General features: G+C 36.0%; 2 protein-coding genes across 2 annotated transcripts in view; both read right to left on the reverse strand.

Moving 5' to 3' along the window:
• Window positions 1-18,981, reverse strand: part of LOC111441874 (MAP3K epsilon protein kinase 1-like) — a 24,325-nt gene extending 5,344 nt beyond the window's left edge. The window contains exons 1-21 of the mRNA XM_023079047.1: window positions 18,673-18,981; window positions 18,046-18,180; window positions 15,328-15,348; window positions 15,032-15,105; window positions 14,845-14,935; window positions 14,680-14,763; window positions 11,010-11,111; window positions 10,639-10,770; window positions 8,710-8,781; window positions 7,386-7,489; window positions 6,453-6,567; window positions 5,960-6,337; window positions 4,664-4,996; window positions 4,528-4,572; window positions 4,123-4,302; window positions 3,949-4,032; window positions 3,287-3,378; window positions 3,079-3,162; window positions 1,668-2,527; window positions 867-1,255; window positions 631-765 (exon numbers count right to left, since the gene is read on the reverse strand). Of these exons, the coding sequence (XP_022934815.1) occupies window positions 631-765; window positions 867-1,255; window positions 1,668-2,527; window positions 3,079-3,162; window positions 3,287-3,378; window positions 3,949-4,032; window positions 4,123-4,302; window positions 4,528-4,572; window positions 4,664-4,996; window positions 5,960-6,337; window positions 6,453-6,567; window positions 7,386-7,489; window positions 8,710-8,781; window positions 10,639-10,770; window positions 11,010-11,111; window positions 14,680-14,763; window positions 14,845-14,935; window positions 15,032-15,105; window positions 15,328-15,348; window positions 18,046-18,180; window positions 18,673-18,732 (3,570 nt within the window). The 5' untranslated portion in view covers window positions 18,733-18,981. The remainder of the gene's footprint in view (window positions 1-630; window positions 766-866; window positions 1,256-1,667; window positions 2,528-3,078; window positions 3,163-3,286; window positions 3,379-3,948; window positions 4,033-4,122; window positions 4,303-4,527; window positions 4,573-4,663; window positions 4,997-5,959; window positions 6,338-6,452; window positions 6,568-7,385; window positions 7,490-8,709; window positions 8,782-10,638; window positions 10,771-11,009; window positions 11,112-14,679; window positions 14,764-14,844; window positions 14,936-15,031; window positions 15,106-15,327; window positions 15,349-18,045; window positions 18,181-18,672) is intronic.
• Window positions 18,982-20,709: 1,728 nt separating this feature from the next.
• LOC111441875 (alanine--tRNA ligase-like) overlaps window positions 20,710-27,554 on the reverse strand; it is a 14,805-nt gene continuing 7,960 nt past the window's right edge. Inside the window, exons 10-23 of the mRNA XM_023079048.1 lie at window positions 27,068-27,118; window positions 26,675-26,770; window positions 26,360-26,461; window positions 25,276-25,398; window positions 24,586-24,729; window positions 24,354-24,425; window positions 24,183-24,258; window positions 23,426-23,568; window positions 23,229-23,337; window positions 22,960-23,147; window positions 22,154-22,243; window positions 21,892-22,074; window positions 21,431-21,610; window positions 20,710-21,151 (exon numbers count right to left, since the gene is read on the reverse strand). Coding sequence (XP_022934816.1) covers window positions 21,077-21,151; window positions 21,431-21,610; window positions 21,892-22,074; window positions 22,154-22,243; window positions 22,960-23,147; window positions 23,229-23,337; window positions 23,426-23,568; window positions 24,183-24,258; window positions 24,354-24,425; window positions 24,586-24,729; window positions 25,276-25,398; window positions 26,360-26,461; window positions 26,675-26,770; window positions 27,068-27,118 — 1,632 coding nt within the window. The 3' untranslated portion in view covers window positions 20,710-21,076. The remainder of the gene's footprint in view (window positions 21,152-21,430; window positions 21,611-21,891; window positions 22,075-22,153; window positions 22,244-22,959; window positions 23,148-23,228; window positions 23,338-23,425; window positions 23,569-24,182; window positions 24,259-24,353; window positions 24,426-24,585; window positions 24,730-25,275; window positions 25,399-26,359; window positions 26,462-26,674; window positions 26,771-27,067; window positions 27,119-27,554) is intronic.

Below are 27,554 nucleotides of genomic sequence, written 5' to 3' on the forward strand. Positions count from 1 at the left end.
CCCCCCCCCCCCCCAAAAAAAAAAAAAAAATCTCAGCCTTATCTCCTCATCCATATTCCATCTTTTCCCAAGGGTCGGCCGCTTTCTCCATTATTTCAATTCTTCTTACAGAGGTCAAATGAGAAGTCTAAAACTCCCTTTATTTCTCCCCCTGAACATCAACCTCTCCATTCCCCACTTTAGCCACTTTTTCAAAAGAAGAGGTTAGTAGTGTCAAGTGTGGGAGGATTTCCCCGACTTGTGAGAAGATTTTTTTGCCTTTGGTCAACTTTAGTGCAACGTCCCCACAGGACCCCTAGAGTTTGAGATCACTTGAAACCAAACCAAAGCCTCCGAAAGTTGTCTTTTTCTAATCAGAGTTCCTTCTCTCAGCCACTTAGTAGTGAGCTCCTCAAAACCTATAATCCATAACTGCAGTTGTACCTTAGAAATCTTCCCTAATTCCTTCAATCACCACCTTTTAACCCAAATCCCTAGACATAAAACATACTGCAACCCTCACCATAAGGGTATCTCATCTTCGGCTCTTACAAGGAGATAGAACTGAGCTTATATATTTTCAAAGTCACACAGTTCATTCTTTGAGATTTTTTCTTATTAAGAAAAGCAATGAGGAAAAAATAAGCACACCTCGGTATGTATTTGCGACACCAGAGACCCTTCTTTGAGTTCGAGGTTCGGAATCAAATATTTAATTGCATCTGCTCGCTGAAGATTTTCTAAGCAGTTTGGATCTGTTGATAGATGATTTATACACTTCAATATCTACAAAATGAGAATTGAAGCAACGTTAGCGGAAAGTAGAAACCAACTTCACAATAACCAGACCAATGAATGTATGAATGAAAAGATTCAATCTCACGTACCTTCAAGAGAATTGGGGGCTCTACCCTATTGAACATTTGGAAAAGGCGATTAAGCAAGCTTTGGCTGCACATATATGACTTAACAGTTGTATCTGCCTGAGCGAACTCAAGCAAAAGATCAGCTACCTTTGCCAGGTATTCCCTTGCTACATCAGCATTCAAAGTTGAAACCATGTGCGAAAGAAGTCCAGAAGATGTTGCACTCCCTGGTCTAGCATTTAATACACCCGAACCTGAAAGTACCCCAGATGCTGTCTGTGAAGCAATTCCAGATGTGGATGCAGCTCCTTCATTGGAAACTTGGGGTCCTACCTTCTTGGCCACCGCTTTAAGAGAAACCTTAGAAGTGGGGTCAAGGTTTCCATTGTCTTTTCCACGTTGAGAAACATCTGGGATGAAAAGAATCACAATAAGGTCCTTTGAAAGATACTCTCCAGCTACTCAAAATATTCTCATGAGAATGGAATATGTGCAGCACCAAAATTGATCAAAGTGAACTTTTAATACCTGAGAGTTACGTCTAGGAAGGCTTTCAAAATATTTATTAATCACTAACCCCATAAATGTTTTGGTCCTTATGACCGTTTAACTTATAAAGGACATACAAGAAAAGCTCTCTGAAAATTGTTAAGATGCCCAAATAGGGCTTGTCCCCCAAATATTTGTAGTGCACCTAAGTTTAATCACTATTTCTATGAGAAAATTCAATAGTTAGGCAACTTGATAAACTCCATGAGACACATAATTGATCTGTCTTGTTAAAAGGAAGAAAGAAACAGGTACATAAACAGAGATATTCACCAGCGAATTCTGCCATTAGGAAATCAGGCTCCCCATTTATCTTCTTTTCATTTGATGCATGCAATAGAGGCATTATAGTTTCATGCCTTTCCAATCCAGAAAGGTGGCGCATGTACTCGAGCTGACCAGAAAAATGTCGAGACGGGGGTTCTTTGTCCAACAGACTTAGAAGTGGCCGAACTTGCTCTTGTTGGGTACCTGCCAATGCTGTAGGAAATCCATTAGCTACAGGTTCCAGCAATTTTGGAGGCCTATCTGTGGAAGTCCTGTTAGAGTTGGCCATCCTCTCAGGTCTCCATCTATCTACATTTTCATGTTCTTTAGAAGCAGAGACATAAGGTTCCTTGGTTGCTAAATTTACAACTTTATCCAAAGATGCTAGCTCTGACGGTTTAGATCCCAAGGCTTCATTTGTGGTATTGCTAGATTGAGGCCTATCAGCATCTGTGAAAAACTGTCGGTGATCAGATTGATTGGCATCTGATCTTTGAGAATGTGAAGTTGAAGCCCTAGAAGGTTCTGGTGTTCCAGTAGACAGGTGATGATCAACTATTCCATGCCTGACCTTCAAAAGATCAGGCTGATCAGGCACAGGAAATGAGGCCTCGTACTGACTGAATATAGGGTGGCTAGGGTCTAGTTGACCTGATCGTGGTCGTTGAGGTAAACCATCAACCGGATATCCTGCCCCGACTGTTATGGAAGCTAAGCGAGTTGCCTCGTTCAAGCTGTAGAGGGTGTTAATGAGCCTAAGCAGGATTCCACTTTTGGCAGCTATACGACAGAAACCATTTCTAAGAGTGGAACGCTGCAGTTTAAAGATCTGCCACATCCCATCAATAGCTAGGTGAACCATGTCCCTAGAAATACAATATTTATAAGTAGTGTAAGAAAAGAAAAGTTATAAAATTTAATGCCAAATGAAGGAACCGCACACACATCAAATGGCAATGAATTTAATTTACAAATGACCAAAACGCTAAATACTAAACGCGCAATTGATTAAACAATAAACATCAAAACTGGGAGAATCTGGATCAATGGTGAAAAATGCAGATATGTTTGACAGATCACAGTTGCTTCAATTTTAACTCAGGAACTCACTGAAACACTTGATTATTAAGACTTTAAAATGGATAAACGTCAGCTCCAGATAAGAATTTTTATTTCATGTTATAGTTCGACTTCTTCATTCTAGGTTGATCTTCATCTCATGGAAGTACTTACTTCATATCAAAAGAAACAAGGTTCAACAATATTATGCATATACTATGTAAAATTCTGCTCCATTTTTTATTGATTGCATAAAGTTCTCAAAAACACAATCCCTAGTACTGCAAGCACTAATTGGTTAAACCCTATGCCTTCAATTATTATAATGCTCAACTGTTGCAAAATGATATTTACATACCTGTACTTTGCATAGTCAGCCTCTAGAAAGCTTACTAATACAGGTATTCCACGGCAAGCAACGAACATTTGCAATGTCAAAGAGCTGAATTTTTTTTTTTCAAACAAATCATTGGTAAGAGAAGAATTAAAAAAAAAAAAAAACAAAAAAAACAAAAAAAACAAATCCTTATGCGGTAATAATAATACAACAAATTAAAACTTCAAACCTTGATTGACAAAGCTGCTGAAAGAAATAAGCTGCTTCCATACGAACCTCTCGGGGACGATCAGGAACCGCAAAGCCCATTACCAGAGGAATCTGATGTTTACACAAGTAAATGACCAATATTGAAGTTCATTCACTAGTTCTTTAAAAGATAAATCAGAAGGGGAAAAGTATAATCATGAACGACTTGAGAGGCTAAAAGATACATTTGATTATAATAGAATATATAACGTGATATATCTTACAAAAAAATTGGAAATTTTATTTTTTTTATTCACAATTTTTCTGATAAAAAAATTGGATGTAGCACTCAGCTAATTACAAGGAAACCCTATCACACATATGATAGAAATAGCGAGTACAATAAACAAAATTAACAACCACAATCAGATAACCAGCCATATATTCCTGATCCAAGAATAGAAGCTTCATTGTTCACTGAATATTCAAGCACACAGATTGAAATGCCTTACTCCAGAACTCAAGCAATAATAAGTGTTCAAGTTCAAAATGGTATTGCGTAAAGTTGCATAAATGAACATAAATGTCAAAAGAAAATTAAACCAACTGAATAAATTGGTTTAGCGATGTTGTAACAATGGCACTGCTTAAACATTATTTGATGAACAAGCTAGATGGAAATATTATTTGATAGTTACTTACTAGACCAACAAGACATGCATTCTCCTGGAAGTCAACGTTATCCTTAACAATCTGATTTATAAGCTGGAGCACTGAACATATAATCTGCAATATAGGAAAAAGGCAAGTTCTATAAAGTGGGATAAAGCAAGCAAAAAATCATGTAAAAAAATGAGGAAAATACAAAAACCATACACGAGTTTTAGGAACTTCAAGCAGCTCTGTTAATGGGAGTAGACCATGCTGCGTAATATAAACAATTTTCTGCTCAGGCCTTTGATGAAAGATAGCAATCAGTTTTTGACAGGCAGATACAATTACATCTTCAGGTTCATCAGGTCTCAATGACCCAGCTAATCTGCCAAATTCAACAGCCTACCAACAGGAGAAAAAAAAATAAAAAAAAGGAAGGATAAGAAATGGAAAACTGTAATCCCTATTCATGTGTAAGTAAAAGAAACTATACACTTCTCATTAGGAGTATACATAATTCTACAAAAAAGAAAAAAAAAAAAAAAGATAACTGAAAAGTCAATTCTTATATGACATTCATAAAGAACCAGAATGTATGGACTTCCTAGAGTCGAAAGAACTGAGTACCTGCAAGGGAAAAAGGTTTTCTCCGGATAACTTCTCATCAAAAACCTGATTATAAGAATTACAAGAGTATCAATGGTGGAGGCAATTTAAAAAATATTCTAACACTAACCCTACTAGTATACTGTAATATACATACCAAACCATCAATATCAATATCATCATCCTTTAAAACACCCATCACTAGTCGAAGCAGGTCACCCCCACTGCTTGCCTGTCCCATTTCATTTTCCATTTGCTTTTGAGCAATTGTAGCCCTCAATTTTGTGGCCAGGTCATTTTTTACAACATCATTTACTGGCAGATAACCCATGTTTGATTGTAGGGTAGATAGAGATGTTGATGCTTCAGCAGCTTGATCCCCAGGGAGCTTATCTAAAGGTTGAAATAAATCATCTAAGGAAGCATCTCCCGGAGTGTCACTAAATTTACTCAGCTCATTTCCTCCCAAAGCAATTGACATCTTTGACACCTTCAAAAGTAACCATGCACCAATATATAAGTTCCTTCTTTTTTGTGCGTGCGTGTGGGTGTGTGTGTGGGGGGGGGGGTTGGGGGCGGGGGCTTAAAGATAATGTCAAGTCTTTAAATCATGAATGATTGATCCTAACATGGAATCAACAAAAATTCAAATTAACCACACAAATTCAATTCTAAAGAAACATATGATAAAAAAAAAAACATTGGAATCAAATATCTGATATATTTCCTAATTTTTTTTTTATAAGAAACAAAAGTGAGATGCATTAGAAAAGAAGGGAAAATAGCCTAAGGGTCGCCCACAAAATTATCAAAGGAGAGTCTTGAATTGTTAATAATCATGAAGAGGCAATAGTTTTACAAAAATAATTCCAGTAGTTAGAGCACCATCAAGAAGTAATATGTTATACACTATAATAAGAAGAGCTCGAACAGGACAATTCCAAGGAACCTTTGGCCTTTAAAAGCCAAAAGAATACAAATGGCAATATATTTTCTTAGTAGTATTATAATTCAAAAATATTTACTACTTTATAACTCAAATACTGAATTTGATGCACAAATAGGACTATGGAGAGGACGGGGTACATGCACTTCCTATGTCAATAATACGGTAGAGTAGATTCAGCGAACTGAATACCAACCTTGAGAATTCAAGAATGGAAAAATGTAAAGGGGGGAAAAAAGCTAAATAAAATAAATAAATAAAATAAATAAAAAAAAACTAGGTCAACCAAATTGTATAAATTATCTGAGACAGCTAGAGTTTGCTGGATGGCTAGGAACAAAAGAACATTAATAGCAAGAGGCTGAAAAATTTTCAGAGAGGAAGTAGGTCTCTCATAATAAATCTAGCAAAAGTAACTTAAGCAAAAGATCACGAAGAAAAATTTAAGTAACACCGATGTCAACTCATCTTTTTATAAGTAGCAAACCTAAGGAATCAACACTGTACCTTTTGAAAACTATTGTCCTGACTTTCAGGTTCAAAACCAAATGAACTATTTCCAGATGTTGTTGAAGTTTCTTTCTCTCCATGTTGTCTAGCAGCGTCTTCCCTTAGTTCTGTTGATGGCACATCACCATTCATTATCACTTCATCACGGGCTCTACCATGAGATTCATGAAACTCAATTGGCTCAGAGGTAGCAATTCTGCCAGAACCAGTTAGAAGAGATGAATTTTCATGAATGGATAAGGTAGGAACTTGATCCAATAGGGTGTCCTCTTCCAGACTTTCTGCTTCCTCAACAGAATTAGGCCCTGAAGCAAATTTTTTTTGGGACTTGCTCATATCAGTGACAACATCTGACGACAACTCCTTCCTGGAATCCTGGAATAATGACTACCCAATTTACCATAGAGATGCAAAAATTCAAAAGCAACTTTGAAAAAGAGACAGTTGTTGAATTCATAAACAAAGTAACTCTATATTATACAACTCTCACAGCTTTAAAATCAGAATCAGTCACTTCATTTTTTTCTGCTGAAGGGCCTTCACAAGAGTTTTGATCGTCTCCATTAGAAATTTCTGCTTCAATTGATCCATCTTGTTGAGTGTTTCTGCCACAAGGAAAGGGTTTAAACGATTAGGGTCATACTCAATTCTTTCTACAATGTCCATAGACAAAGTACTTGGTTTTAGATAAATTCTATTATTTATGGAAGTTTTAAGTATCCCAGTGTGAAATGGCATGGATATTTTTCTGCATAAATTTCATGCAAAATCTTTTATCTCTGAAAATTAATTCTAGTGTTAAACTGTTATGCCCAGATCTTGTCCCAAAGTACAAAAATCTTGATAAGGGAAGTTGTCATACCTGGCTCTCTCAGGGCTGTGACCTATGACCTAACCTAAATAACCACACTGCCCAAGGTTCTACCCCCCAACACATTTTTTTTAAAGGTACCAGGCATAATCCAATGAACAGCATTGACAGGGCAGAAAAACGGAGATGAAAAACTAGCATCTAAGGCCCTGTTTGATGACCATATATATATATTTTTTTTTCTGTTTTTGAAAATTATACTTATTTTCTTACCATTTTTCTGGTAAGCATTTCACCTTACCAAACATTTGAATTTTGAGTCAAATTGAAACAACAAAATCAAGTTTTAAAGAATTACTTTTTTTAGCCAACAAGATTTGACTTGATTTTTTAAGCAAATTTAATTTTCAAAAACAGAAAACCAAAACAAAATGTCTATCAAATGGAGTCTAAATTACTAAATACTCCTTATTTCAAACTATTGGAGTCCAAACATGTTAAACTACTTTCATTAGTTCCTGACAGAACATACCCAAAAAGTTGATAATAATAGTAAGTCGTCTTTCATTTCCATAGAATTTTAATTATATATTTAAAAAAGTCAGTGACTACCTTAATGTGCCACTATGACGAAGAGAAGAATGCAAGGCCCGCCGACAGTTCTGAATCCAAGGATGAGAAAGCAAAGTTTTTGCATCGGGCCTTTGCCTGGCATCCTGCACAAAGAGGACATCAAACTGCTCATCCACTACAAAATAGACTAACAAAGAGATGTATTTCCTTCCATTTCAAAGAAGATACAACCAACAAGAAGAATACCAAAGCCTTAAACTCGAAGTTATAAAGTAGATAAAATCACACAGTAGACACAGACCATCCATAACAAAACAAAAGACTTGAGAGATTACTTTATAAAAAATCCACGATTACACAGCCTGGTATAAGAATGTTTTTTTGTATAGACTTTTCTTTTTAAAAAAAGAAAATCCAGTTTTGTTGTCCTCAAAGGAAGCTTATCCATGTTTTCCTCTGAACCACTACATGCACTGATATATTCTACAAATTTACTAGTAGTGGTTTAGTGCGTTCGAGTATCCTGATCCCCTCAAAATCATCTCACCTGGAAGTTTTCTAGCCGGATGCAGAGAGGCCAAACTTCTCTTACAATCCAGACAAGCCTATAGTTCATAGAGATATGCATTCAACTGGTCTTAAGGTGTTATCACTACACAGAAAAATATGAATTTATATGCGACCTGCACAAGTATTCTATGTCAGCAGGACCAGAATTATCACCCACTCCATGATATTGGAGTTAACTTTATTCCAGGGGAAGTAATCTTCTTCTCAGGACAAATGCTTCACTACTTCCCTTGACCTCGTTAGATGAGAAAATTTGACAGGTGGGATGCTACCAGCTTGTGGCAGATCCAGTTGAGATGTACCTTCAACTCCTTTATTAGTTTATTTTATTTCCTTTTCCATAAAGAACAATCGTTTCATTAAGAAAGATAAAAGTAAAAGGTATGTATCCGAACGCATGTGATATCTTATGTCAATTACAAGGATGGAATTTACAACAGTTGATGTTGACTTTCGATTTTAATCACCCGAGGTCTTAAGTACGTTCTTTTAGCTTTGTTTATTGACAGTAGAGGACACTCTGTATGGTTATCACATGCCTGAAGTGCATTGCAAACACTGTTTGTCATAGCTAACAGACATGGAGTTTAAAAGACCCGTGCAATATCATATTTTTGGCCTTTTCACACTCCTTGTAGAGTTTCCTAAAGCCACAGATAAAACTTTAAAGGTTGTACAAAAGAAAAGAAAAGCACTTATTTTTTTGTTTGGAGAGAAAAAATATTACCAACCCCTTAAAGCAGATGATCAAACATGTAATTTAATTTCTTCAATTATAGAAATCCTGGCAAACCTTCTTAAAGCACTGGCGTAAGAAATCTGTGATATCTGGTGATAAGCTATCCGGAATTGGAGGATGCTTGTCCTGAAGATTGTGAATAATACAATGACAACAAAAGGAAAAGATTTATCAGCAAGGTCAATATCCAAATAATCAATAAATGTTTACATCATGAACAAAACAAAGACATCGGCTTCTCACTTACAAGCAATTGCCCACCTAGAGTCTGGTGTGGTTTATTTTTTAAACATGAAACAAAATTCTCATTGATAACTGGAAAGATACAAACAAGTAAACAGCAAAAAAGACAATCATAATAATGGAAGAAAAAAAAAAAAATCTGACAAGAAAGCAACATCCCAAGGAATCTTACAAGAACCCTCCCTTATTTGTGACGCACATTGAGTCTTGCAAATGATGTAGTTTCAGATTTCAATAAACATCAAATCAAAAAATCTTATTAAGTCAGCTTATTCCCAATAGGCTATAATAGGTTATCCTCTTTTACTCTTCTTTTTCCTTTATTTATTATTATTATTATTATTTTTGTAGGAAGCAAATCATTTAATGATGAAATTACAAAGGTAAATTTCTATCAATACGATTACAGAAAGCTATTCCACTGAGCAATGAGAGGATAAACTATAATTACAAGAAGGGGCTCAATTTACACGAGGACATATTTGAGCTTTGTATCTTGTACTTTGTCATAGAAATATGAGAATCCATCTTGAGCCAAGAAGAAACAGAGAGAGGCATCTTGAAATAAGCTCCCATGGTCCCGATAAACTTCCTAGAAGGAATTTGACAGATGACGAAATTCATGAATGGACTAGATTGCAATTGGAAATTGACTCCCTTGTTCCCGACAATAGGAGGGATCTAAGATAGTGGAGCCTTAATAGCAGTGGGGAGATTAACGTGATTCTTTCATCCTTTCAATGGAAATCAGAGGGTAAACATCCCTTGGGTGCTAACCACGAAATTTGGAAAGCAAAATTCATAAAAAGGTAAAAGTGTTCCCTCTGATGATTTCACCCAATAAATGGTCCGGTAACTCTTCTCCAAAGAGCATTTCAGTTCTGAATGAATCTTCACAACCATTTCATCCTAGGTGCAACCAGGGTGGATCACAAATTTCCCCAAAGGCTCCAGTATCAGAAGACTGGCTCAACATTGGTAAAGGTAACGTCTCCTTTCTTTTCTAGAATTTCAAAGTAGAAAATGGCCACGGTAACTCTTCTCTAAAGAAGATTTTAGTTCTGAATGAATCTCCATAACCCTTTTCATCAAAAGGTGCAACATTCCTCTATTTGAAGGACACAACCAGGAGGCCACCATAATGGAGGGTGGTAAAGAGGCCCATTTCCAAGTAGCCAGGTGAGAACCTGGTCCATACCTACCACCATTCCTCAAGTCCGCAATCAAATTCTCCAAAAAATTGACTTTGACGAGGCATAAAGAAGAGAAAGATTGTAAATGAGCAAACTGTTTAAAACCAACTGAGCCAATGACAATCTTCTGGATTTTGAGATTTGCAAACTCTTACATTTATCTAGTTTGGCTCTAAGTTTATCTACCATCGGCTCCCAGAAAACAACATTCCAATGATTACCCAAAGGGGAAAACCGAGGAACAAAAAAGGCATAATTTCTATCCTACACCCCAGGTAGTTAACCACCATATCCATCTCATGCAAGCTTATGTTAATCCCAATCACTGAAGTTTTGGATATATTTAGAGACAATCCCAAGCCCAACTAAGATGGTATGAGAACTCCGATGGTAATCCCATACATGTGATTGAGAAAAATAATAATGGAGTTATGGCAAGCAATTAAAAGAAACAACTCCGATGATATGAAATGAAAAAATTTACTCTAAGAAAAGACAGTACACAACATCAATAATCCAAAAGTGGCAAAAATAGAATTCATTATACCTGTACGATGCGAAACAGAGCTGGCATAGGTTGTAGATCATAATATGGAGGTACACATGTAAGTAGTTCGATCACAGTACATCCAACACTCCATATGTCAGAAGCAGCACAAACTCCTGACATTTCAATAACCTGTTACGAAAGTAACATCAGAAGGTTGTCAAGTAAAACTTTTTAGAACCAAAGGAAAGTTAGAACGAACTATCTCAAGCTTAGTTCACTAAGGTAAAGTTTCAAGGCATTTAGGAACACGTCACTACTCTGTTGGCCATTCAAATGAAACTTCAAAATTTTCAATCAGTGTAAGAAACCTAAAAACTTTATACACAAAAATGAAAGCGAAATCTCAACATGTAGAAATTAATTCATACCTCAGGAGCCATCCAGTAAGGTGTTCCAACAACTGAATGAGTATTAACATCAGCCTCTGTTAATTTTGTCGCAACACCAAAATCAGCAAGTTTCACGAGACCCTGTATACAGGCAATCACCTTCCAAATTTTATACACCATAAAAGAGGAAAGCATCATGGATCCAAGCATGGGACAAGGAACACAACATTTTTTACAGTAAGAACTGTAATCTATTTTATTATCTATTTTTGCATTCTTTGCAACATGTCACAAAAGGAGATCAACCAAATTTATGTTTCATCAAGCACAAAGTTGCATGCCATGAATTTGTTCCTTTGCATTTCTTGTGTTTAGATTTGCACGCTAGAGTCATTTAAGTCGTCTTGATCAAGCTATTTTGTGAAGTGATTCGAATCACGAGTTTAGAAACGAGTTTTCTTTACTCTTGACCTTGATCATCAAGGTAATATGTTCCAAAACTTTCCTTTAGGTTGATTTTTTATCGTTATAGGGTTTTTGGATAATGTAAATCTAAAGGTCTTGTTGTTGAACAAGGTTGTTAGATCAAATCCCAAGAATTTCATAACAAGGAGGGAGGGAAGACAAAATATGAAAGAAGGCATCACAAGAGGAACTCCTAGAAAGGTCAAGGGACAAACCTAATATCCCTACTTCGTAAAACCGCAAACTTGTTACGAGAAAGAGAAAGAAAACCCACCACATCTACTGCCTCTCTATCAGTCAAAGGTCTTTGAAAACTCAAAGAGATCGAGGAAGAAATATTTGAGGAAGGCAACATAGAGGCCACATGATGCAGCCTATTGTTCGAGACGCAATAGAACCATAAAAAGAACAAAGAGACTCCTCCTGACCTTGAAGAAATGTTCTCCAATAGAACAAGTGAAAAATTAAGAGAAAAGAAAAAGAAATGAGATGATATAGCTTTCCAAAGGTTTTTACAAGGGCTTCTCTACCTAAATCATCAACGGACAACTCAAAAGGACAAGGGTCATACCTACTCATCATCACTTTAAACCACAGCATGTTAGACTACATGACAAGTGTCACAATCATTTTGCTAGGTAGGCCTCATCACATAGTCCTAGACTTCCAATTTCCACACGCTTCACACCAACTCACACTTGACCAAGTGTGACCCTCCACCTCATTCGTCCCTTCCCAAGAGAAATTCTTGATCACACTCTTAATTTTCTTGATCATCCCAATCAAAGTTTGAAGTGAGATATGACGTAACTTTGAATCCCACTTAGCATCAACGTAAGTCTCCCCATTTGAAGAGGAAGACTTTTTTCCAAGTACTCAACCTTTTTTTTTTTAATATTTTCTACCACGGCATCCCAAAATGCCGACTCCTGGAATTACCACCCAGAGGCAATCATAAGAGGAAGGGAACTAAACACACTTCACAACCCACTATAAAGGCTCTATTAATCTTAAACCCATAAATTACTTCAAAAAACAACAAAAATCGATTAAGATCAACAAAACAAAAGAATTTTCCCAACTTGAATGAAAAAAGAATTGTCAACCACAAGCGGAAGACAAGAGAGATGAACTATCTCCTTACCCACCTTAAAGCCCTAGATCTTTCCTTCCTCCACTCCCATCAACACTAACAACCACTATGAGAAAAAGAAAAGACGGTAAAACATCCCCTTGTTTGAGGCAGCCTGTGTTTTCAAAACCCAAGGCACACCTTAAGGCGACAAACCCCTTGGTCACCTCAAGGCGAGAGGTGACAAAAGAAGAAGCCTGAATGAAGCAAGGCAAAATAAATACAATAAATAGAGCATACACAGTATGAAATCAAAATATCAGAACCTTAAAGATAACAAATAGTAAAAACATGAAAATGTAAAAAACATTCAATATAATTGAGCACATGCCCTCATTGACGAAGGCGCCAATAGGCATGTGACAAAGCAATCGGGCAATGGCGCTTGCTTGGGGTTGCCTCAACATTATTGGAGGCATCTCATAGGAAGGATCTTACCTTTATACTTACTGTTCACATAAATGAAAAATTAATACGTCTAGTACAGCTCCACATCCAAGCTTGCCATTTGAACCAAAACCTTTCTTTTCCAAAACTTTATCCAAAAATTTCAAATGCACATGTTTATATGCTTTCTCAAAATCAATATTAAAGACCACACCCAATTGTTTCCTCTCTTTGTAGTCCTCAATGACTAAATTTGCAATTAACACTTTGTCTAGAATTTTCCTCAACACAATGACGGCTCCCTGAGCATGGGAAATGGAACAAGGGCTCTTAATCTCTTAGTTAAGACGTTGGTGATAATCTTATATAATCTTGTGATTAGACTAATAGGTCTCAAGTTTTGTACCTCATTGGCCTTCTCTTTCTTAGGAATAAGGAACACAGAAGTTTCATTCATCTCTACATCAATTATATTTCTTTCCTGAAACTCATAGAACACCTTCCAAAAGGTCCTTTTGTATAAAATCCCAATGTACATCTTTCCTGAAACTCACCGATCACCTACCAAAAGAACTTTACCTTATTGGCCTTCTCTTTCTTAGGAATAAGGCACACAGAAGTTTCACTCATCCCTGCAATTATATTTCTTTCCTGAAACTCACAGAACACTTTCCACAGGTACTTTTTGTATAAAATTCCAGTCATTCTGAAAAAGAAAAAAAAAAAAAAAAAGCAATGATGAAACCATGAGGCCTTGGAGACTTGCTCCTATCACACCCAAAAACAACTTTTCGTCTTCCTCAAGAGTGAAGAGGGTTTCCAGCTCTTCTCTCTCCTGAACCGAAATCAGTTTCCAATCTGAAACTCCCACAAAAGGTCAAGGGAGAGGAGGATAAAGATTTAAGAACAAAGAAATAATCTCTTCCTCGATCTCTCTATCCTCCCTAATCAACTCACCATCGTCCTTTACCAAGAACTCAATCATGTTCTTATTTCTCCTTCCCAAGCCCAATTGTGAAAGAAGGCGAAGTTATCATCCCCATCCTTAACCCACCTGGTCTTAACTTTTGTCCTCGAGCTAGTGCCTCTTTTTGAATAAGGGTTTCGAATTCTTCCTTCAAAGAGACCCTTTCTACCTTCAAATCCCTTGAAAGGTTTCCTTCCTCCTCCAGACTATCAAGAAACTTTATTTCCTCCACAATTTTATTTTATTTTTTCCCACTTTATATCTCCAAAAACTAAAAGATTCCACTCCTTCAAAATACCTTTTGAGTTCTTAATTTTCTTAAAAGGTGAAAACCTTCCCATTTTCCATTAACCCTAGCACTCCACCACAACAGCAAAGAAGACTTAAAGAAGGATGATCCAATCACATGTTCTCAAATCTAACTGAGCTTGGCCCCCACAAAATCATAGCAGAGCTGAGACTAATTAATGAGTGGTTAGAAGTAAACCTACGCCCTATAGCTTGTCTAGGATTTGGGAAGGTCTCAGACCAATCCTTAGCGAACAGGAATGTATCTGAGTAAACGTCATTCTTTCTTTATTGCTAGACCGGAGTATCAGCAATAATCACCAGTTTAAGAAACAATCTTACAGGTGATCTATAGTGCTGTACAAATCAACGCAATCAGAAGCAATTTTTTTTTTTTTTTAATAAACAGGTAGAAGCTAGATAATATAACTTTTAAAATAGATGACTAAAGTGTAACAAATTAAACTTGCCTCTTTGGTTGTCAGTATGTTCGCACCCTTTATGTCCCGATGAATTACACCCTGCTCATGTAGATAAACCAAGCCTTCCAAAACCTGCTTATGATAGTATAAAATTAATATATGTCATGCCCGGAAATGATAAAATAAAAAGAACAAGATAGGAAATTTTGAAACCTGAGAAATATAAACAGCGACCAATGATTCTGGAAAAGGTCCAAACTTATTTGGCTTGATAATGTTGGCAAGTGATCCATTCTCCACATACCTGTAAAACCCCTCAAAAAAAAGAATAATCTAGTGTGAAATACCCAACTACGGCCTTGACCTAGTTTATAAAAAAGATAAATTTAAGCTCACTCACTCAAGTATTATGTGAAGGTGAGTCTTTGTTTTTAGAGATCCAAGATACTTCACGATGTTTTTGTGGTTCAAATTCTACAAAAGTGAAACAGTCTCAGATAGAAAAGGACACTGACTCCAAAAGGAAAAAAGGTGCCATGAAATCAAGTAAACCCATAGAACAGAAATGCCTTAAAGCAATAAAAAAAACAGGCGGAAAAGAAAAAAAATGAATGCATAAAACATTAATAAAAATAAACACACTGCATTTGAGGAATGCAATAAATGTAAATGGAAGTCTAATGAAAAGAAAGATACCTTCAGTAGGTCAATCTCTTGCTGAAAATCATCATTACATCCCACGAACGATTGAATAGCAGAGAAGGAAAAGGCATTCAGTAAGAACACTTGAATATGATCAGGGAAAATATGCCAAAAAGAAAATGAAGCCAAACACCAAATTTACATATAACTTCATCTGATCTGATACTCAAGCTACAAACGAAGAAACAAATTAAAATACTACAAAGTGATGAGTTTCACAAAACCACTAACATGCCTACTTGACGAACTTGGTTCATCTTAGAACGAAAAATATATATATATTCATTACTAGTGCACCCTGGTGCAGTGAATGTATGGAATAAAAAAATCCATAAATCAAAGAATTAAAAACCAATTATGAGATGACAATATTTTTTCAAAATGAAATAGAACATCATAAAAATGTCAAAAGTACTGATAGTAAGCAAAAAGAAAAGATCATATTAAAAATGTTGTGACGACAAGGCATCCTCAGTCAAAAAGAGTAGTTAACAAAGGGAGCAAGTGACAAATAAGTGGCCTTGAGTCTCAGAGTCCTCCTAATACATAATGCACCATACACGAGAAAGAGCTTGCACAAGAAGTCTTCTTTTTATCAGATTATGGGTGTTAAAATACTTCCATGGCTTATTCCCAAATGAAAATTTTAGCTCTTCCAAAATATCTTTTATAAGAGAAGGGGGCAGTGGCCTTTAACTACTCCTTCCAAGGTCACTGTCAGCTATCTAGATCCTCAGTGACGGTAGACAAAGGGAGCAAATCTGTGATCCTTCACCAAAAGTTGAGGTCCCAACCTTTGATTGATGGCAGCCAAGTGTTTTTTATGGAAGATTGTTACTGATTGGACAGGGAGAAGAGTCTAGGCAAAATTCTCTTCCACGAGACTAAGCACTTTTAACCTTTTCTGCCACAGAATCCCAAAAAGTAATTCATCTAGGATTATTACCAAGAGGAAGGCCAAAGCACGATGACGGGAGAGATCCAACCTCACAACCAACCCAAAAGGCCCATTTATCAAACTTTGAAGGGTTACAGTTAATTTTGATGACCGAACATTTGCCTCAATTAATCCTCAACCCTGAAATAGACCCAAAGAGCTATAAAATTCAGTTAATAATAATAAATAAATAACTCTTTTCTTTCCTGAACAGAAGAAAATGATGTCATCAACTTGGAAATGAGATAAAGATACTTTCTCTTTTCCAACCTGAAAACCCTCGTTAAGACTCTTCTTCACCCCTCTCAGAACAAGCCTACTCAAAAAGTCCACCACCAGGAGGAACAAAAAGGGGGAGAAATGATTGCCTTGTCTAAGATCTCTAGTGGACAAACCTACCTTGGGGTCTTCCGTTAACGAGGATATAATACATGACGATCCTAACACAGATCCAAATCAAACGACCTCCATCTATAACCAACACCCTTCTTCTCTAAAACCCTATCCACAAAGTCCCAATCTACATGATCGTAAGTTTTTTTCAAAATCAATCTTTTTTTTTGTTTGGTTTTTTATGTTAACCCAATCAACAATAGTTGAGTTGTATTCTATTTGGTCTACTTTTCAAAGTCAATCTTAAAAAATAACACCCTCTCAATTATCATCTTTATATGCCTCAATAGCTTCATGGGCAATAAGAGCCTAATCCATGATTTGTCTACAAGCAATCAAGGCTCCCTGATGGCCTGAAATAGTCTTAGGAAGAACTTCCTTAACATCTCTCCCAAGGCCTTGGCCAAAATTTTTTACACTAGAAATTAAACCAACGGGTCTAAAATCCATGCACCAATTAAGGTTTTTGAAGGGAGAGGTTGCCACACAATTACCGAAGCAACTTTTTGTTGCCTTAGTCTATGGCAAGAAGTGTTTGAACCTATTGGAGAGGAACTGAACAATAATTTTAGAAGCGTAGGTACGCTGTCATTGCAGGGCCCATAGTCATAAACCGGATTTTAGGATTTTTTTTGGAAGGCATACGAATGTTTCATTAAGGCTGGCCTTAATGACACCATTCATAAAGCTGTGGAATATTTCCATAATGTCTATCTTGATGATTTTCCAGGCCTTTTCTTTTTTTTTGGGTTAAAAAATCCATCCATGGAACCAAGCCTAGAGGATCCATTACTTCTCAAGGAATTACCAACCTCCAGAACGTCTGATTCTTCTAAATATAAACATCATAAATTTAAAATACCTCACACAAAGTCATCGGAATATGCATAAATATAAAAATATATTTTTTCATAAATATGTCATTGTCATATCAATGTCCAAAGATATATTTTTTTTAAATTGAAGAAAACAAATTTCATTGAGAATAAATGAAAGAACATGCAAGACAATACAAAAAAAAAAAAAAAAAACGGAAAAGCCTAGACAAGAGGAGAGGATCCTAAGTTTTCTGAAAAAATTTAGTGTTTCTAAGTCCTTGTCATATACGTGCATCCACTGCTTCTTCAAGTAGAAGTTTCAGAACAATTTATTACATGCAGTAAAAGTTTAGAAAGACAGTTCTCTACTTCCTTCATTCAAAGTTAAAAGAAAATCTCTTACCAACTCAATGGGTCATTATCTTCAATGAAAAGATAAATCCTCAAAGACATTACAACAGTAGTAAAACTGGACTTCAGTGTCACTTAAATTTCTACTTTCAGCAACATAAGAAATTTTATTCAGCAATATAATAAGCTTTCATCAAAGAAACATGATCGAACCATGATAATGTTGAGGTCCTCTTGAGCAATATTCTCCAAGGAAACTTGTTTAATAGCAACAAAGTCCCCATTCTCCAAATCCAGACCCTTGTAGACTCGCCCATATGCTCCTTTTCCGATCTCATCTCCCAGCATCTGTACCAATCATTCTCATTAAACTTCTAACCACCGACCATGTAATGAATTTAAGAAATTTTCCACATGAACAAAATAACTTCAACTCTTGATTATATAGTCAATTTGAACTAACGAAGCATAACTCTGCAAGGTGTTAATACAAGAAAAAAAGTGAACGAAGTGTATCATAATGAAATTCTCGCTGATTGAACACGGAAACAGATTATAAAATTTAGAATCTTTCTAGCTTCACAGTACTTCGTTTTGTTGCTGAACATCTCCAATAGCCACCAGACGGCAGCATACACACAGACAACCCAACAACCAACTCAATTCTAAGCTATATCCCAACCTACATTACGAACACTTCATCCATCCAACTTCCAGATAACATTCCGCATACACAAATTCCAAACAAACAAACAAAATTCAAAATTGCAAAAGAAAGAAGAACCCCATTATAAGCAAAACCCTATCAATTCAAAAACTAGCCACCCACAGCCAACTTACATATTTATTATCAAGCGTCTTGGACTTATGGAACGCAGTAGTAGGAACTTGGCGAGACATGGCTGCCGAAGAGGCCTCCGCCGGAGAAGAAACAGGCTACAAATGGTCCATTGGAAGCAACTATAGTTGAAAAATTCAACGGGGAAGGCGACGGAGAAGATTTCCGATCGGAAAACGGTGGTTGGGGCGGCGAAATGAAGAGAGAGAAAGGGGGAAAAGAGAGAGAAAGGGAGTAGAATTGGACGGAAAAACCTTCCCCGACTGGCGGAAAAATCGCTGCGAAAATGGTGAAGTGACAATATAAATAAATTATAATAACCGACTAAGAGCACTCCAACTCAGAGCCTAATGGGCACTCCCGATTCAATTTCTGTGTATTATTATTATTATTAAAAATAAAATTAAAATAAAATAAAAATAAAATTAAAATAAAAGTGGGGCTGTTTGGAAACGGGAAATCATTAGACGTCATATCTAAAATATGATTATAGGCGAAAATGTAAAAAAAAAGAAAAAAATTACTTAATTGGTAAGTTAATTAATTTTTACCTCAACTACTTTTTACTTTTTTTTAATTGAAATTTGAACTAAATATGGAAATTATTGCTTTTTTAAGGATTAATTTTAACAAATTATTCCTAATTCAATCCATAAATCAAACAAATTAAACTAATGGAAGGTTCGAGCTACAAAATTAAATAATAATATAAAATATTTTATACCGGTGGTATTGAACACGAACAAAAGAACTAATACTCGTAACAAACTGGGATCGGAAAGGACGGTGATGACCCATAATGAAGTTTGAGACTCAAACGCTACTGTAACGTCACACTCGTTTCACGTCCTAAATTTTTAGTAAAATTCTAACCAATACGTTGTCATTATTTTGAGACCGTTATAGAAAAGCATTATAATTTACAATTTTGGAAATAATGTTGGTATTTTTTTAATAAATGACAAAATTCAAAGATATTTTTTTATTTATTTCCATTTATAATAAATGATAAGAACAAAGGTATATTTTCTTAAGTTTGAGTACGATAATTATAATAATTTGTTGATGTATGTCGTAAAGTTGAACCTAAAAATCCAAATAAAGGAGGATTGAGTAAAAGTAATCATTGTTCTTTTGCACAACTCGGGTGGTTGAAGTTTTGAGCATCATAAATAAAGGCCTATAGTAAGTTCGAGTTTATGTGAATGAATCAGACATAGTTTAGTTCGAGCTTGTTTTCATCATTTTTGAGTTTAACAATCATGAAACAGAGATCGAATCATCAACTTTTGAAATAATAATTCATGTCTTATTCGTTGAGTTATACTCGTAATTGATGTCTTATCTATTAAATTATTTTCGAATCGATCAGAGTATATATCATGATGCGATAAAAAGATAAAAGATCCAGGTGGTAATGGGTGTTTTTGCTTTTAAAAGCTTAAAGAGACCAAAGTCTAAATTAAGGTGATTGATTTGAAGCTCGTTCAAACATTTTTTTTTTTAAGTTAAAAACATATGGGTTGAGTTGAATTATGTGGTATATATATGAAATAATACCTAATAATCTTATTTTATCATTTAATAAGCCAATTGGAACGTGAATTAAATAACTAAACAACATTGGAGTCTTCTGTAAATATAATTATAAATCTACTTCCCTCTATTTAAGATTAATAGATATTAAAAAAAAGATTATTATATAAAATCGATTTCAACATTGTTAAGGAGAAAATGTTAATATGATATTTATAGAAGTCTCGGTTGACTTTTAATAGTCAAAAGAGAATTAATGCTATCTCGAAGGTTGCCAGCCTAGCAACTTACGCATTGTCTCTATTCATCTTATCTCTTTCTCTACGTATACACAACATACAACACGCCGGTGTTTATATATACATACACACATGTATATATGTTATAATTTTCTTCTTATAAAATTCTTTACAGTTGTATTAAGCCATAAATGACAGAATTACTTTAAAGCATAAGAGTCTATTTGAAATGACTTCGTTAAGTGCTTAAAACTATTTCTAAAGTACTTAAAAGTCATTTACACGAGACCATAAATAGTTCATTAGTCGAGGTATCGAGTACATGGTTGTGCCTAGAAAGGAGTGAAGCTCCACAACTGCTACTGCTTCAATTTGTAGTATGAATCATATTGATTTCTTTGGGCATCCAACCAGTATTTGTGAGAGTGAATAACAAGATAAAGCAACCCCCAAAAACAAAACGAGAAAAAAAACTATCATCCGAGTGTGGAAGGAATAGCAGACGCAAATAATTTGACACTAAATTCTTCAACATGAGATGTGTGGTTTTGCATAAGTTTGCCCAACTAATTGCAGAACAGAATAGCAAAACTCCTCCAAGTGAGTGAGACCTTCAGGAATCTATTAACTTTCATTGCTTCAGTTTCAATGATGCAAAAGATGTGGCAAGATCCATTGCCTCCTTTATTTGAGATGCATCAGTTCCCTGAAAACCAGGGCATTTCAGAAGATGAATATGAAGTTCCACCCACCAAAAAGGAGAAAAAAGCAAATAATTGGTTCATTTTCTGAGTCTGGTCCACTTCCCAAGGGTTTCAAAATTACTGCTCTCACTCTCTCATCATGTAAATTGTTCAGATATTACATACTAGTCTTGAGCCAAGTAAATTAATCTCATCCATCAGAATAGAGTAGAGGTCACTGTATATGAGATTCAGAGGACTAAGGGGAAAAGCTATGGAGAGAAGCAGGTAATTAAAGTTACCTGTCCTGTAGCGAGGCCACCTTTCCCCTTCCCGCACCTTCCTTTTAGAGGCTGCAAAGCTGTTGTCAACCACTCTGATACCTCTAATTGCTTTCCTTGACTCCCTCTTGGAGGAACCCCAGCACAAACCACAGCCTTCTTTGTGGTTTCATCAGTGCTGAAAACCATCGCTGATATGCCCTGTTCATCACACACAAAATCAAATCCTCACATTCTAGCAGAAGATATTTTAATATTGATGCAACCTCTATTTGATTATGTTTCTTCGAGAACCCATGGTAGAGTGATGGAAAACCATCACGCGAAGGGAAAGCTAGAAAATTGCGAGAGAGAAATGGTGCCATAATTACTATCTATTCAACACATCTACCAATCCTATTGAAGCAACAGTGGGGATAAAAGAATTTTAGATCCAAACATCAAAATGGTTTTTGTACTAGCTACTAAGCATAAGAAATTACCTTCTGTTCCATAACCTTGACAACTGCTTCACGAACAGCAGCTGCATCCAAACCAACATTGACATGGGATATACAGAAGGCCTTGCCATCTTTAGAAGACACTTCAGCTGTTTCAATGGCAACTTTGACAGCTTTTTGCATATTTTCTTCAGCAAGCTTCTTCTGAGCCTTCCTCAATTCGTTCTAGACGAAACAACAATTTTCGGGTGATAAATACACGGTTTAAGTGGGTAATCAATGCCAGTGGGTCTACAAGTAGTACCTGGAGCAAGACAATCTTTGCCCTAATTTGTGCTTTTTTAGCCGCAGGAATTGGTGCTGAATCAACACGGTTTTTGAATGAAGCAACCACCTGCAGGATAGAAGTGAGCAAGGATTAACTTAATTGAGCCGTTAAAACAAGGATAGGGTTACCATTCTTTTTCAACGTAAATCATTTTATTTTAGAAGAACATTGGATGCAGTCATCATTCAGGAAGAGAAATTTTTTACTCCAATTGATAATTATAGTGGATCAGACTAATACTTTCAACTTAGTGAGGCAACCCAAAAAAAAGAGAGACAGACACAGAGAACAATGCACTATCTGAAATTCAGTGATTTCAACTATTTTAAGATTCTCAGTGTGACAGAAATGAAAAATTTTCGTGTTTAATGACCTTGAGTCAGCTTTGAAACAACCAAGTTATTTAGATTAACTTAGTAAAAAATTACTAATTTTTTTGTGTCCTTTCTCCTTTTCTAGTACTTATTCTAGATGGGATTCTCTTTTTCAATTTTTGGTATATTCCGTCTTCTTTGAGGATAACTCGTATGCTTCCAACTCTAATCTCCTGCTATTTTTCTTGTTTGTTAGAGTTTTTTTTTATTTTACTTTATTATTTCTTTTATTTGCTCCAGAGGAAAAAGGATGAGTAGAATGGAATGCAACACAACGGTGAAATATTAAAAATATAACAGAAAAGGCAAAACTGTTAAAAAGCCGCCTATCAGAGCGAGAGAGAAACCTATCATCCAGCATCAGTGTTTATGAGAGAGAGAGAGAGAGAGAGAGAGAGAGAAAAAAACCTTTTCCAGCAAGCTACCATCTATTTTAAAAGCAGCGTCAACTTCCTGCTCAAGTGATTGAGCCTGCTCGAATGCCTTAAAGGCGGAATCAGTGGTAACAGCAGTAATTCTTCGAATTCCCTTAGCAATTCCTTCTTCAGATAGAAGAGCAAATGCCTTCGCTTCCCGCGTATTTGATATATGAGTCCCTGCAATAATCCATTGGATTTATTTGAGGCCAGCTTGCCCCAGGCTGCAAGAAGTGAAGGTAATGACAATAATGCACTGACCTCCACATAGCTCTGAAGAAATGGATAACCAGTTTTCATTATCTGGATCAGCCAGGAGTTCCTCGATGTTTTTTCCAATAGCAACAACCCTAACTGGGTCGGGATAGACCTGCCTCGTAAACAAGGGAGATATTGGATATCATGCTTCTCATGAATAACATAAAGTTTTCAGAAATAAAGGACAACTCATCTCTTACTTCTCCAAAAACAGCTCGTAACCCATTAATACGTTTTGCTTCAGCAAGGGTTACCTCCTTAGCATTTACGTCCAGTTCATCTTCTATTTGTTTGTTCACAATTGATTCTATTTTTCTCAAATCATCGGGATCTACTGGCTTGCCTGGGATTCAGGAGCAGTTAAGCAATCAAAATTTTAATTACACAATTGAAAATCACCAAAACATCCTTCCATAAGAAAAATAAAACTTAGCTAATACGAAAGTAATGAAGCAGCTTTTGATTTAGTTGACAAAAACTTTCTGGATGTGATTTTGGAAAATAAGGGTTTTAGTCCAAGGAGAAGGAAATGGGTAAAAAATTGTATTAGCCCTACCATTCTCCTAAATGGAAAACCCCTAGTTCAAAACTACAAGAGAACTGAGGACAGATGTCTACTAGCACGGCTACTACAGAAAATTGGATTCAGTACACAAGTTTGGAGAGAGCAAATCATTCATCTCTAGATGGTCTACACTTTCTAAGAACTTTTATAGTCACAATTAGAACATTCCTTGGCTACTTAGAAGGTTTCCTTGAAACCTTCTCAGGGAGGAGGTTGCCTCTCCCTCGCCTCCTCTCCCCTCCCTCCCTCCCTCCCCACCTTTCCTCCCTCCCACCACCTCCGTGACTCATGTTCATTAATACGCTGTTCTTTTTTGAAAAAACTTGAAAAGAAAAGAAAATAATACCCTCGGAAATGGCACATAAAGTAAACAACAGTGGAATAAATCTAACCATGAGAAAAATCAAATCGCAGTTTTTCAGGAAGAACGATTGAACCCTTCTGGTCAACATGATTTCCAAGTATTTCCTGTACAAATATATAATCCAAATAAACTTTTAAAAACAGAAGGAATATCATTTATAATAATAAAAAGTTACATTTAGGTCAAAATTCAAACATACCCTAAGAGCAAAATTCAACATATGTGTACAAGTATGGTTAGGAGCAATGAGCTTTCGACGCTCATAGTCAACCTGCATGCATCAGTAGACTTGTGAAGAATGGCAATAGAAATGTAGATAAGAAATTATTTGATTAATAAATCAAAGAATGCTTCTTAAAACCACTGAATAGCAATAGAATTTCAATTAAATACAAATGGCAACGTATTCGCATAAAAATGCAAGAGTTTACCTTGCAAATAACTTTGTCACCCAGAGAAATTCTACCCATCCCACCATTAAATGAGCCAATATGTAAGATGAAACCTCCAAATATTTGAACATTACACACTTGAAATGAGCCAAAGGGACCTTCAATCAATCCAGTATCAAAAATCTAATGCCAAAAACAAGAACAGCATAAATTAGATAAACAATAATGAAAAAAGATGAGGGAAAAAGTCGCATAAAAGCATAAGATGGAGCAAACAAATTATCCATAGAATAATTTTCAAATCCTAATTTGTAACACCCAAGCCCACCGCTAGTAGATATTGTCCGCTTTAACCCGCTACGTATCATCGTCAACCTCACAATTTTAAAACGCGTCTACTAGGGAGAGTTTTCCACACCCTTATAAGAAATGTTTTGTTTCCCTCTCCAACCCTCTCCAACCGATGTGGAATCTCACAATCCACTCCTTTGGGGGCCCAACATCCTCACTAGCACTCCGCCTAGTGTATGGCTTTAATACCAATTGTAACAATCCAAGCCCACTGCTAGCAGATATTGGAGCAGATATTGTAACAGTCTAAGTACTATATAAGTTGCTCAACAATTCACAGCAGGAGAAATTCAAAGGCTACTATTCTTGACATGTACCACAGATCTGCCGAAAGTTTAATCAAGCAATCACAATGAGGTATCCAGGATTTTAAAGTACCTGACCACCTTGCTCAGCATAAAAACTTGTAGATTCCAGAACTAAACCCACTTCATTACCAGCTGCTACACTTTCTAGAAATTCGTAACCAGTGTAAATCGCTTTCACCACACTTTCGTGGTCCTGTAATACAAAGATGGAGGGTTGAAAAATACAAAATTGTGCATATTCCTGGAATGCATATGCATACGTTATGCACATGTATATTACATGTCAATAGGAAACTAACTTCCATTAAGAAAAGCAAAAGAAAACAATCAAGAGAAGCACACTAAAACGACCACAGAGTACCCAACAATACAATAAGTTACAAGTAAAAAAATGGCCAAAAGTTACAAGTAAGAAATCCAATTGTGGATAATCAAGAATAAAAGAATACCTAGCGCAAAGTAGACAGAGATGTCTGTACAGAAGGCATTAAAATGTATCCACATTCCAAACCCTCCTCTGAGCACATCTATCATAAAGAATTCTCTAGAGCTAAATATTCCATAAAATAGACTAAAAAACACTCTATCTAAGAAAATACCCCTGCCAGAGAATCAGAGTTCAGATCCTCTCCTCAACCAAACCCATACAATCCAAATTAGGCACAAGATTGATCGTAAAGTCAAGGGGGAAAACATCAAATCCTACATGACAAAGAACAATGCCACCAAGCATAATTCCGGTCTTGAACCTCAGACAAAGACACACTACCGAGAACATTAAACAAGAAACAAAACTGCCAAGAATGAAGTCAACAGACATCTGGACTCCAGATAGTGGTAATGGTTTTGTTCCACCCGTAGTCAACCAAGCAAAGCAAAAATGATTACTAGAAAGGAGGATGAGATGCAAACAGAAAATAAAAGAAAACAAAGACCCTGGCATTCCTTATCTTTTAGGCTCCTTCTAGAATTAGAACTAAAAGAAGGAGACCTGGAACAAAAAAAAATTAAGGCCACGAAGGGACTGTTTAAGTTACACAGAAAATCTGGTTTGCATTGTGTATGAAATTGCTAGAAATCCACTGGGTGACAATTGGCCGTTAACCATCAAATTGAACTACAGTCTCCATGCTGACAATAATAGAATCACAAACCTTGAACCAAATAAACTTGAATTTGTCATCGGTTGAAGCAACTTCTTTCTTGTGCAATGCTGCTGTAGCATCAGCATCCATGACAATAGCACCACCGGCTTGCTGGATGAGGAATAAAACAAAAGAAAAAACTAATTAAATGTTATCTCCAGTCAATTAAATTATCCATTGTCATCCATAGCTTCTTTTGCATTGTTCTGTATATAAAAGCGTTCACATTTTTTCCTTCTGTAGGTCCACATAAGGTAGAATAACAGACTGCAAAAACGAAAAAAAGCAATAGAATGGGAATCTACTCTAGCAAAAAGAACTCACCTTATTTTGTGCACTTCTTGATCTTTCCCTTGCCTCATCCATAGCATTGTTAAAACCCTGAGTATCAACCAGCAGACCCCTCTCTTCGGCCATCAACTAGCCCATGAAAATGGATTTTTTTTTTCTTTGTAAGAAACCAAGCTTTCATTGAGGGAAAAAATGAAAGAAAGAGGGCAGATAAAAAAACAGCCTACAAAAAATGGTGGAGCCTCAACTAACTACAAAAAGGATTATAATCCAACAAAATCATGCCAAGATCATAATTACAAAAGAGTGTTAACAGACTTACAAAGAGGCATGCATTAAACCGAGCCCATGAAAATTTTATTAGTAACACCATATGCATGCAAGCAGTAAGTGTGTGTATGTGTGGGGGAGAGAGAGAGCAAGTACCTGAGTCAAATCTAATGGAAATCCATACGTATCCCACAAGATAAAAGCATCCTACACAGTAAAAAATGAAATAGGATGAAAATAACCACACATAAACATTTCTTGAACATATATGGGGGCCGTTTGGCCCCTTTGTTTTGGGTTTGGGTGCTTTTGAGCTTCAAACCCAAAACCACGGTTGGCCCAATATCATCAAAGATAATCAATATCCTAGAGTTGCAAACGCAACCCATATCCTGCAATTTTTTTTCATTTTCTTTTTCCCTTCCTTCCTTCCTTCTTCCTCCTCCTTTTCTTCTCCTTCCTCCTTCATCCCCTTCGTCCCCAAACTTTCAAAAAAAAAAAAAAAAAAAAAAAAAAAGGAAATTTCTGGGAATCGAAGGGAGAAAGATTTGAAAACAAATACCCCTTAAATATGGAAATGACGGAAATTTACAGTTTTTTTTTTTTTTTTTTTTTTTTTTTTTTTTTTTTTTTTTTTTTTTTT

The sequence above is a fragment of the Cucurbita moschata genome, unplaced genomic scaffold (assembly GCF_002738365.1).
Source record: "Cucurbita moschata cultivar Rifu unplaced genomic scaffold, Cmos_1.0 Cmo_Scf00004, whole genome shotgun sequence".
Taxonomy (NCBI): Eukaryota; Viridiplantae; Streptophyta; class Magnoliopsida; order Cucurbitales; family Cucurbitaceae; genus Cucurbita; species Cucurbita moschata.